This window comes from Oreochromis aureus, linkage group 7 (genome assembly GCF_013358895.1).
Source record: "Oreochromis aureus strain Israel breed Guangdong linkage group 7, ZZ_aureus, whole genome shotgun sequence".
Lineage (NCBI taxonomy): Eukaryota > Metazoa > Chordata > Actinopteri > Cichliformes > Cichlidae > Oreochromis > Oreochromis aureus.
The window spans coordinates 40,194,823-40,207,316 of NC_052948.1; the positions used below are offsets into that span (position 1 = coordinate 40,194,823).

The 12,494-nt window shown below is 38.5% G+C and overlaps 1 protein-coding gene across 3 annotated transcripts in view; it reads left to right on the forward strand.

Annotated features, from left to right (window-relative positions):
• sardh (sarcosine dehydrogenase) overlaps nucleotides 1–12,494 on the forward strand; it is a 43,119-nt gene that overhangs the window by 6,349 nt on the left and 24,276 nt on the right. For all 3 annotated transcript variants that reach the window (XM_039615700.1, XM_039615701.1, XM_039615702.1), the window contains 7 exons: nucleotides 357–493; nucleotides 752–930; nucleotides 1,813–1,992; nucleotides 2,814–2,937; nucleotides 3,155–3,255; nucleotides 7,602–7,706; nucleotides 10,960–11,089. In XM_039615700.1, the coding sequence (XP_039471634.1) occupies nucleotides 357–493; nucleotides 752–930; nucleotides 1,813–1,992; nucleotides 2,814–2,937; nucleotides 3,155–3,255; nucleotides 7,602–7,706; nucleotides 10,960–11,089 (956 nt within the window). The remainder of the gene's footprint in view (nucleotides 1–356; nucleotides 494–751; nucleotides 931–1,812; nucleotides 1,993–2,813; nucleotides 2,938–3,154; nucleotides 3,256–7,601; nucleotides 7,707–10,959; nucleotides 11,090–12,494) is intronic.

The window sequence follows — 12,494 nt, forward strand, 5'->3', positions numbered from 1 at the left end:
AAACATATTTTAAAAGTGAAATATAGAAGTAAAATCAAAAGTAGTCAAGAACGGCCAATTATACCCGGGACCCCAGAGGGTTAAAAAAAGGACTTGAAATTCAAAGTTTCGGACTTGGGACTTGACTTGAAAGTTGTCTGTCTTGACTTGCGACTTGACTCTGACTTGCTTGACTTTACTTGAGACTTGACTTGTGACTTGAGGATAAAGACTTGGGACTTACTTGAGACTTGCAAAACAATGACTTGGTCCCACCTCTGGTGCTAGCTCACAGGCTGGTTGGTTACCTTCATATGTCAAGAGTAGCATCAGCCTTTCAGCCTTACAGTCTTCTTGTATACCTCCTCCTGCCTCAGGTCAGCTGATGCGGTGGTGATTGGAGGAGGAAGCCTGGGCTGTCAGACCATTTACCACTTGGCCAAAATGGGAATGACCAATGTAGTTCTGCTGGAAAGAGACAGACTGACTGCTGGCACCACCTGGCATACTGCAGGTAACAGTCTGTAACAGTACAGAGAGGCGTGTTTACCTGAAATTATACATCCTACTTTAATAGCAGTGTTCTAATAAAAGGTTTTAAGAGTAGATTAAGCACTCTTTGGTAATTTTGTGTAGTAATTATGCTACTTATGCTGCTAATAGGTCTTTGTAGCTAAAGTGTGTTCACCTGCATGTGCGCTGATGTGCGAGATGCTCACTAATGTCCACTAAGTTTTTTGCACAGTCACTCATCTGTCCCTCTGTTTATTAGGCCTCCTGTGGCAGCTGCGACCCAGTGATGTTGAGGTGGAGCTCTTGGCCCACACCAGGAATGTGATTAGCAAAGACCTAGAGGAGGAGACGGGTCTCCATACAGGCTGGATTCAGAACGGAGGGCTCTTCATTGCTTCCAACAAGCAAAGACTTGACGAGTACAAGCGCCTCATGTCGGTAAAGACAGAGACATGTTGGTTGTGAACGTTATTAGGAAAGCATAGATGCACCGTTCGGTAAACAGAGGCATCAGGGGAAGTAACGTTTGTCTGGTGAGGATTTTTGGATGAGTGACAAAACAGTTTTCCTACTAAAAACACTTCATCCAGATAACAGAATCCACTTTTTGGGATACAAAGGAGTTGGCAACAATGGCACTGCAAGCACACACAGAGACTTCAGATGGAGCAAGTACTTCTGTGACAGCAATTAGACAAGATGAAAGTAAATATTATCCTTAGTCAGAATTGTTAGTTTTCTAATTAGTTCACAGTACTTCCTGAAAGGATGCCTCATTTCAAAATATTTGAGTTTGTAAATCAGTTTGATTGATTTTATGTATATATTTATGCACATTTACCCATCTACAACAGGGAAATCTTTTTTTATGCATGTAAATGTACTAAATATTTCCGAGACTGAGATAGTTGTTGGTGAGTAATGTCTCATAAATAATTCTATTATTCAGGTAAAGGATCCTGAAGTCACAAGCACCAAAGAACAAGACATATTGGCTTAATATGCGTGCACTACAGACATAGCCTCTACAGGATGTGTTTAGGGAACGCTATAGTTCATGAAACAGTTTTTATTCGACTGTTGCTCCTCCTTGGGGCTTTTAAATTTAAAATTGATGGTAGGTTTTCTAAAAAAGTCTTTTTACTGCTTAACATGAGGTACACAAGAGAAAAAAAACTTAATTTACCTTAATTGTGTGTGTTAGAGTTTCAAAGTTCACAAACAGATTTTTCTCTAACCACTTATTTCAATTTGGAACAAAGGTGCTTTTAAAGTAATATTTCCATTGAACACGTCATCTCCCCATTTTCTTTTTTGTAGCTGGGTAAAGTTTATGGTATTGAGTCCCATGTCCTTTCCCCGGCTGAGACGAAGGACCTGTATCCTCTGATGAATGTCGATGATCTTTATGGAACACTGTATGTTCCAAAAGACGGCACCATGGACCCTGCAGGTACCTGCACAACCTTGACCAGGGCAGCCACCGCCCGAGGAGCCACGGTAATGTCTACTGATCTGCTAAATGCCTCTTTACTTGATGGGCAGCTTTATTCTGTTTCTACCCATAGATTTCAATCTATGTGTGTGTGTATATATATTATAGCCATACAAATAGCTTTAAAAGCGATGTTTTCTTTTATTTCAAATACTGTTTTTTTTGGGGGGGATTTATCATGTCATTTGTGCACATTTTCTGAGCCACTGTATTTATTTAGTTTTTGATATATTGCAGTGCAAAAATAGCACCCTTATCCAAATAAGATATCCTCTGTAGATAGCCAAGCCATAACCCTGTGAATAGCTAAACATTAATTGCTGTAGTCCAATAGACTAGGGCTGTTAGACACAGGTGCGGCACACAGCACTTTGATGTTATAGGTACATGTTTTTGAGTAGATGAGACTGGAATACATCTACATTGCACAGCAGCCTAATAGCTAGTTAATAGATCAAAAAGTCTTAAAAACATTTTTAAAAAGCAAAGCAGTAATTACATTTCTTTGACAGTTATGTTCTGCCTGATGAGATATTAAAACTGTTGAATGCACTGATCATTAAATGGCAGACTGTATGTACTCTTTGCTTAGTTTTGACTTAGCATGTCTTTATATTGTGAACAGCCCAACTACTACACTACATCCTCAAGCTTTGCACAAATGACTAACATGTTACGTTACTTTTCCTCTGTAGTAATAAGTAAATACGAGGCTTCTCCAGTCGGACATTTAAACGTTTTAATATTACTCGACTGATTCCCTGTGCATTGTAATTGCATGGAAAAAAGCACATACAGCATTTCAGTTTTCCATTCTTTAAATCAGGTGATCGAAAACTGTCCTGTAACTGGCATTCAAGTGCGAACTGATGATATCGGTGTGAAGAGGGTAAAGGCAGTGGAGACACAACACGGAACCATTGAGACACCTTGTGTGGTGAACTGTGCAGGTTAGCTGGCTTTCTTTTTCTAAGATGACAAATCCACAAATGTGACACAGTGTAAAGCAGTCTTTATGTAACCTGCAACTGCTCTCCTGATGTAAATGTATCCTGTAAAAGTGAAATCACAATGAGAAAAGTAAAATTCGATACAATTTTTAAGGATATTTGTTTGGTGTTAAAGGTAACACGTTTGTGACATTTTTGCCTTTCTGTGTTACCGCAGGTGTGTGGGCCACCAAGCTGGGAGAAATGGCCGGAGTCAAGGTTCCTCTCATTGCTATGCATCATGCCTATGTGGTAACAGAGAGAATCGAGGGCATACAGGTATGGCCACCATTCCTGGAGTCAATGCTATTTATTTCAACTAATGTCAGAAATTGCCTCAAGAGGCTTTACAAGCCTGTAGATCACTTCGTGCCTTTAGACCATTTGATTAAATGAGGAAGACTTTCCTAAAAAAAATCTTCAGCAGGAGGGCAAAAAAATGGATTGAAGAGGAAGTCCGTAAGCATTGCAGATTTACATCATAAATATTAAAAATGACAAACAAAGATTGTAAAGATGTATGAAAAATGACAACCCGTTCTACCTCCTGAAGCACAGGCATGTCCTGAATGATATTACGAAAACATAACGTTAATGTTTTGTTTACGTTTTTAACTTATTTGCAGTAAATGCTGCATGTGACAGTGTTGTAGTTACTAAGACACCATTGAATAAAAGAGGTGTTTCATTTTAATATAGTTTTTACAAATTTGTTTGTGAGTTTCCTTTTTACAAACCAAGTTACTGTGATTTTAATAGGTTTACCAAATCTTCTCTGGGGGAATGTACTATAAAGAAAGTTCAGCGTGCCCAGGGTGTCTTTGTTTTATTTGGCTTTGCTTCACTATAGTGTTGGCAAGCTGCTGCAGTGCAGAGAGGAAAGGCACAGTGTGTGCTTGTGTGTTTTAAGTGCCTTGATCAGTAATTCTGGAAATGATCTACTACACTGATAAAGTTTAATCTCTGTGAAGCCAGAAAGGAAAGTGGCCAAAAACACTGACTGTAAGTTAACAGGATATCAGTGCTCTGTCATTAAGACATGAGAAAATCTGATAGATTATAATTGTTACTCTGTTAAATTAATAGTTAGATGTGTATAGGATACTTCAATTTGTATTCTTTCAGCTGCAGCCCTGGTGTTGTGTAACAGTGTGAGAGCAACTACAGAATAGAGTAGGTGCATAAGTTTGAATTTATTTTGCATTTTCTCTAATGCACACACAGTAAAGTATGCATATAGGCTCAAATATGGGCATGCACTCGCTTAAATCTGTTAAGAAGTGGTGCTGAGGGTTCTACAATGTCTTTTAACTTGACAAGGCCGAGGTCTATTAACTTCTCATTAGTGATCATGATTGACTATAAAAGTTAGTTTCTCTTTGCCAGCATGAAGCGGATTTGTTTGACAGCAGTCACTTGTTTGACTAATACTCAGAATAATGGGAAAGTCCAAGGAACTCAGTGAAGATCTAAAGGGATTTGTAGAGTAACACAACTTGTACATAAGTACAAGTTTTCCTCATATGTCACTGAGGCCTAGAATAAGACCCAAGCTGTCACCCTCAGGTAAAAGAAAATTGGTAAGGGTGTTTAGGAACAACCCAGGAACCCTGCCGTGAACTGGAAACTGCTGGAACACCAGCTCACTGTCCACAGTGAAGCCAATCTGAGAACTTAGAGAATGCCGACCAAGAAAGAGCGGTGAGTGCTGGCCTTGTCAAGTTAAAAGATAGTGTCGAACCTTCAGCACCACTTATTAAAAGATTTAAGTAAATGTATGTGTATTTTTGACCCTGTGTGGATTAAAGAACATCCCAAATAAATTCAAACTTGTGCACCCAGTTCTCTCTCCAAAGTCATTAAAGATGTATGCTGTACAGTCCTTCCCCCGGGGGTTAGATCTGTGCCATAAGTTACCACAGTGACGGACTCTCTTGAGCGTTGACGTGAAAAACAACAGATTGTTTGCCAAAAGCGGGCGAATGTTTTTAATAACTCATATCCTTTCATAAATACCAGACTTGATGCGCATATTATGGTATTGTTTCACTGCTACTTGGTGGCAACTGTTGCAAGATGGTGTATTTAATGGCTAAACTGTTAAACTGTTTTTCAAGGTGGAGGAGGGTAATTCTGTCTGCATTAAGGTTATATAACCAGTAGGGGGCACTATGACCAAATAGATTTTCAGTCTGTGATGGCCCAGACTGTTTTATTGTTTGCAATAATTTGTATTGGAGAAGTAAACAGAATGATTTGTGTGTATCTTTATATTACTGATATGATACGTGAACCTGCATCCACCGGGGAAGCCCCTGTATGAGTATACTTTATAACAGATGTTCACATGATTCACTGTATCTCTGTGATTGCGAGTCTTATGACTGTTAGATTAAGTTAGTGTACACATGCATGACTGTGCTCATCTTCTCGAGGCTGGTGGTTGTAGGCGGTCTGTCAGCTTCCCTGTATTATGTAGTTTAAGAGGAGCTTAACCAGCATTACTGCTACATCATGTTCACAGACGTCAGCCCACACACAAAATGACACACTCGCACACTTGGATGTCAGGAAATCTGTTCCCACCAGAGTGTGCAACTTGTCAGGTCAAACATTTCATGTCATCTGTGTGTCTTTGTGTGACATGTAACCTCCTGGGAGGCTGTGGTGGCTTTAAAGTAAGGGGGAAAAAAACATACCAGATTGTGTGTGAGTACATGAAGGACAGAAGGTAGTGCAGTGTTTAGTATTGATCACATGAAGTAAGCTGGCAGACTGCACCCAGTGCGCAAGAGAGGGGAAATGAGCAGTTTGGCTTTTGTTATTTGGAGTGAGCGGTTTTTAAAATGTCAGCTTGTTCACTGGTATTTTGGTTTTACCCAGAAAACCAGTTGGTGGGTAGAAAAGACCTCCATAGTGACGTGAATACAGATGAGACAACATACCTAAAATGTAACTATTTATTGAACATTTTTGCATAAATATTTATTAGAACACAACGAAATGATTACATGGTATGTTAGACGCTATGCTGTGATGCATAAAGAAATGCTTTGGTTTATTAAGATAAGTCATTGTATGGACGACTGCTGCTGTAAACATTTTTAAGGCTGTTTTTTAGTCCCATGTTGTAATGCCCCTTTTGTACAGCTCTTAACATCTTATAAAAATGTAGCACTAAACAAAAGTCTTGTGCACTTGTCTTTATATTCAGCTTCCAAGGAACCAGACTTTCTTATAATTATTTAAGGTAGTCTTGAGCAATAGTTCTCCAGACTGTCTGAAGGATTTTCAGACATTTTTTTTAAATCTTGGCTGGTTTTTCATTCTTTTTCAATCCAGTCCTTTTATCTGACTATTTACAGATTTTTTTCCCTTCTTTTTTAAGCCACTTAACCCACTGAACCCACTTAATCACTCAGGCATTAAAAAGGTATCAAACTCTAGGGATTAACCAGTATTGTGTCCACATATATTAGACAACTTAGCAAAGACACATTTTAAATTGTATCTTTAGGTGCTTTGTTCCTAGCAGCCTGTTGCAAGAACACATGAGATCATGAAATCAATAAAAATGCCAAAGATAACATTTTGATAGGCATGAAATTATATTTTTGGCACCAGCAAGGTGATTCCCAAAGAGCTATTGGCTGAAAACTTGGCAAATGCTGACATAATGTGCAGTGTATTCTTAAAATACAAGAGGAGGCCAAAACTATCTACAGAAGATGAGCAGTATCTGAAAGTCATGTACTTAAGAAGTTGGAAATATCCAAGACTTGACACAGGACTTGAGAGATGCATCTAACCCTTTAGCTGATCCAACTGTTCACTGAAGCCTCATCAGAAATGGTCTCAGTGAAAGTGTGGCTGTCAAGAAGCCATTGTTAAAGAAGGGAAATTGGGAGAAAAGGTTGAGGTATGCCAAATTAAACAAGAACAGGACCAAAAATCAGCGGCAACAGATCTTATGGAGCGATGACAAATTGCTGTCAGCAGGTACAGAAGAGGTCAGGACAGAGAGACAAAAGTAAGTGTCTACATCCATCTCTAAAACAAATTGGAGGCTCTGTCATGGTTTAGGGCGGCATTTCAGCGAGTGGTATTGGGGATGTTGTCAAAATTTATGGAATTATAATTGCACTTGAATCCACCATGCAGTATCATCTGGAAGGATTCTGGCAGCAGCTTCATTTTTTTTAGAATGACAAGGAAACTCACTCTTGTCCATGTTTCAATAAGTCACTGCACCTGTTTTCCATTTTCCTTTAGAACATAAAGAAATTATTAGCAATTCAAAAAATTTTACGAATAGCTTTAGGCAGCCTTTGGGATTTCAGTCTCTGGAGCCTATCCCATCCATCCCTGAGCTCTTGTGACCCTGAATTGGATGTGCGATGAAGAAAATCGCTGAATGGATGGAATATTTGAATTAGCTGTTACAGTTAGTCATTTTTAGATATCTTTTGAGGCCCTGGCTTTGTAGATTTTTATGAACTTGGAGAATTTAAACAACTATTTGGTAATAAAATTATTAAATTTTTTTTTTTTTTCATAAAAACCGTCCTTAACTGATTGTGTTCTCATTCCTTCATGTTTTGATCCGTTCACTTTCATCTTCCCAGAACATGCCAAATGTCAGGGACCATGATGCGTCAGTGTACCTGCGCCTTCAAGGTGACGCTCTGTCTGTGGGCGGTTATGAAAGAAACCCCATCTTCTGGGATGAGGTAAGCTTGAATGTCATCCTGTGGTTAATTATCAGATTCTCTTTCTATTCGTTTCAGTGAGTGCTGTGATAAAAGATTTAGCTTTGCTCGACAAAAAAAATCAAATATTTTAATTAGGAAGCTGAATAAACTCTCATCCAGTTTATATACTTCTCCTTCTCTGTGTCATTTTGACCTCCTCTCTTATTTACTTTGTCTATTACTTTCTGCTGTGTTAGTTTGGAGGTCAAACTGTATTCATAACAGCAGTCAAAACAGTGTGTGTGTGTGTGTGTGTGTGTGTGTGTGTGTGTGCGGGGGGGGATTGCAGGTCCTTTCCTCATGAAAAAGTAAAATACCAAATGCTGTAGTATCCTATGGAAATTATTTGTTATTTGTTTTATTCCAAAAAACTGATATAAAGGCTGATAGTTTGTGACCAGCTGATACCTGCGTAGCTTAGCATTAAGACTGAGGTACTATAAGAACAGTTAGCAGTTTTCTTCCATTCTTTATGATCACATCTTTTTACACTTCAATTTTGCTATTTCTCCCCTAGTTTGCAGGATGCTCAAACTTGGTTGTAATATATGCATCCTAAATTTTTTTATTTATAACTGTTTTACTTGTTTGTCTAGGAAGCTGGATCCAGGATGTTTATGTGTGCTTAACCTGAATACAGAACAACAGAAAGCCGCTAATCTGGTTCAGTTTAAATATTCTTACAGCCTCCTGGGTCGACTTCATAGGTTTTTAATATGACAGACAAATATCAATTCTCTTATCATCTTTCTGTAAAGCCACAAAGCTATAAATGTTGGACTTTAAATATAAAAACTTGAGTAGCCATTATAAAGGAAAGTGCAACAAGCTGTATAATGTTTATGATGCTTCTGGAGGCACATGAGTAGGTATAGTATACCCAGTAGGGAAAGAACAGGATTCCTTTTTTTCCCAATTTAGTGACAAGTTCTTTTGGAATCTGTGGCTTTTGTTGGATGACTTCATCAAATCATCAAATCCAGTGCCTTCAGGTCACTTACACGAAGGCAAAGTTTATTAACCTTGATGCAAATAATGAAACTCGCTTGTGCAAAGAAGGGATCAAACACTGGCACATTTGGGAAGTTTATTTTTCTCTAGAAAGTTTATACAGAAAACTATACTTAGAAAGGAAAAAACAGTCCTATATTTGTATCCATTAATAAAACTGTTGCAAGTCTTATTGCCCACACTCCATATATATTTTATTTCTAATGTGCACAGTGATGAGCACAGTGCTCAAGAGGGGATAAGTCTATTGGATTTTAATTACCTCATACTCATTCTTTTAGCACAGCCCCTGACAAACATTGTATTTTTAGCTCCGCTTGGGGTGAAATTTGTTTTATTGGAACATTAAAACCAAAGTACATCTGTAAAAGGAACTGCAAGAGGCTCTGAAGACTAATTATTCGAACAACACTCTGGCAACTAGAAAAAGTCATTGTGCAAGCAGTTGCATGTTCCATGCAAAGACCGACTTTAGAGAGAGTTTGACTTTGGAGATTGATCTTTTTAAGAGCCTTTGAACTGACAGGTGGTTTTGGTCTTAATGGATTTGTACTTTCTCTCAAGGACAGGTTTTTAGAGCAGTTTGTTAAGTGGGCTGGCAGGAGGTTTGGTGGCATGCATTTATGCATTAGATACTTAAAACTTTTCACTCGTCATGCATTCCTTCTTGATTTATGCCTGTTTTTTTCTTTAAGCTTCGGTCTTTTATACTATTCAGAAGTAATGAAAGCCATTAGACGGTTTCTGCAGGTCACCGATAATATCTTTTTGCCTGTCAACCTAACTTCCTGGCTTTCTGTCCTTCTGTCTGGCTAGCTGCCTGTCTGCAGACTCCTCTGTGGTTTTTACATATTAGAGGATTTCTTTGAGCGGAAGCAGCTTCTTTGTTCTTGTTCTGCAGCAGCTTTGATGTCTTAAAGCAAGTGGAAGAAGAAAGAATAGATACCGAAAGGAGAATTAGCAAGGAGACGTGGAGAATAGAAGAAGCGGAGTGATTGAAGATGAGCTAGATTGATGGCTTGGGAAGGATTGGGAGAAGTGTGGTGCCTAGGACAAAGGTATCTGCTTCTCAGATACCCCAGTTGAGTGTCAATGCCCGGTAATAGTGCAGAACTCTTTGTTCACATGAAAGCAGCTACTGTCAGCTTAGGCATCCATATGACATTAAAGTCTTAATCGAAGCTGAGAGTGTCACAGCAGACGCTAATTGTGAAGCCAAAGGAATTTCCTTCAGTACGTCCTCTGTACTTGACTGTAGACCATAACCATCTATCTAACTTAATCACTTACATTCAACATTTTAGAAAGTGGGTTGATATTGTTATCCAGTGTTTTTTTTGTTTTTGTTTAGGCATGTCTGTTACATAATTAAAAAATGGAGAAAAGTAAAGTAAAAGTAGATGAAAGAGTGAATCAGGGCCAGAATTGAGAGAGAAACGCGTGACTGATAAAATTGCTGGACAGCTCTGGCGTGCTGGACTTTCCACTTTGAGTGCCCTGAGTCGGCCAGATTAGTGTTTGATGGGAAGGTGGGGGGTGGGGGGGTCGTCTGTGCTGCTGGCCATTAGTTGTAGGAGTTAAAGGCTGGATTTTGGTGTGGCTGAAAAGGAGGGAGTTACAGAATTCCAGATTGGAGCAAATTAAAGCTTGGACAAGATACCGAGATGAGAGGAAGGGCCGATTTGACAGATGTTTCTGTGGTGAGGAAGAGACGATTTAACAGATGCTACAGGATGTGTTGTGGCTGCAGTGTGCTTCTTGCTTTCTCCAGTCACATATGAAGAGGATAAAAGAGCACAGCAGTATTTTTGACACTGGCACTGCGGCGGTACATCAGCATTGAACATCACAGTAGCAGTGCTGACTCTAGTCTACAAAGACAGACAAAGAAAAGGAAAAATATTAAAATGCACCATAATTCAGTGCTCGTTTTACTGCTCATTTGCATTTTCTCAAAAATCTTCAATTCAATTTTTCTAATTAGATGTGGTCCCTATTTATGAGACTCGGTGTCTTCCTCAAACAGAACTCGTTATTTTCAGTGTGAAAATTAGTTTCAAAATTGGTGTATTTTAGGGGTAAAAAAAAAAAGAGAGAAACTAAATGTGTGCCGTTATTTTAAGGTTACTCAAGGTTTCAAGGTTATTGGAAGTAAGCCAGTCATTTATTATCAGTGAGCCTTTTTTTATTTTTATTTTTATTTTTTTTTAAAATTTCCCAGGTGTCTGATAAGTTCGCCTTCAGCCTGTTCGATCTGGACTGGGATGTCTTTATGCAACATATTGAGGGTGCAGTCAACAGAGTTCCTGCTCTGGAACAGACTGGCATTAAGTCCACTGTCTGTGGACCAGGTACACACACACATATGCACACACACATGCTCAGTTGTGCTCCCATCACCTCATTGGGAATTACATTTACTGAGGTCATTTCCTGGAGACTTACTCTATCTGCAACCTCCTAGCACTAACCCTTCCATGAATCTTAAACTTAAAGTCTACATGGTAATATGTAGATATATGTGTTTAACATTACAGGGATTTGATTTATGTCCCTAAAAACAAAGCAGGTCATCTATTTGTGACTATGTGTAAGTGGACATATATGTCCCCACAGGAGAAGGGCAATCATAGTTCAAAAGAAGCATTAATCTTTGAGCAATTCCTCCATGCCTTTCCCTACAAATCCTTATGCATTACAGCAGCGAACAAGCAACTTTCACAACACTTTGGATGCATACTGTGGTTGCCCATGAATATGTAAACTAGCGAGCTGTATGCCATGTTTGCAGAGGAGATAGTTTGATTAACTCGAGCCTGACTTCCTGTGCAGGTAATATCACATTGCCCAGCTGGTTATGTGAGCTGGTCTGTAGCCATGCTTCGTGGTTTCTGATTTGAGTTTTTTCATTATTTTAGCCTGAAGCAGCAGTTTGGAATAATGATCAGAATGATTTTGTGAGGATAGAAAAGTAAAACAGAGTGAGCTTTGACTTTGACAAAAAGCAGAAAGACAAAAAAGAAAATGTTAAAGGGAAATAAAAATTGATAACATAAATTTTACAGAGATGAAATGAAGACGAAATGATGGAAGAAAAAATAAAGATAGAAGTCTGAAAAGCTGTCTGTTCTTCTTATCTGTGCCCTTGGCTTTAAGTCCTGTAGGTTTTTCATTTTATGTTTACTGGATAAGCATGCTGCGTTAAACAAAACATTTTCAGAGTGAGAAAATGTTACTAATGAGAAGTGAGAAGTTACTAAGGCACCTTTGGCATTTCCATGAGGACACAGCAAGCTAAATGAAGGAGAAATTTGAAATATAACTCGAATATTATGAGTTCCACCAGTTTGTGCAATTCACCGCTCAGACTTATTTATATAGACACAAGTATGGAAAATGGAGTTAAAGGTTTACCATGTTTTCTTTTGGAATATTCAGCAGTTAGTCTAATGTTGCTAAAAGACATATTCACATGCATGTGTGTGTAGGTATATAAGAGAAAATATTTCTCTTTCGGCTTAGTTCAGTAGAGTAATAAAAGTACTGGTATCTTAATGTATCTGCTGCAGTTTCTCTGTTACATAAGACATCGTTAGTTTGAAAGTTTGCGTGTATTGGATTTTTAAAAAAGTTATTATTGCATTGCAGAACTTGGCTAAAGTTGCCTTTAAACAACTTCTAGCTCTCCAAAACCAACCATCCAATCTGTGGTTTTTAACGCAAGTGGAAATAGAAAAGGAGACATTACGGTTTAAT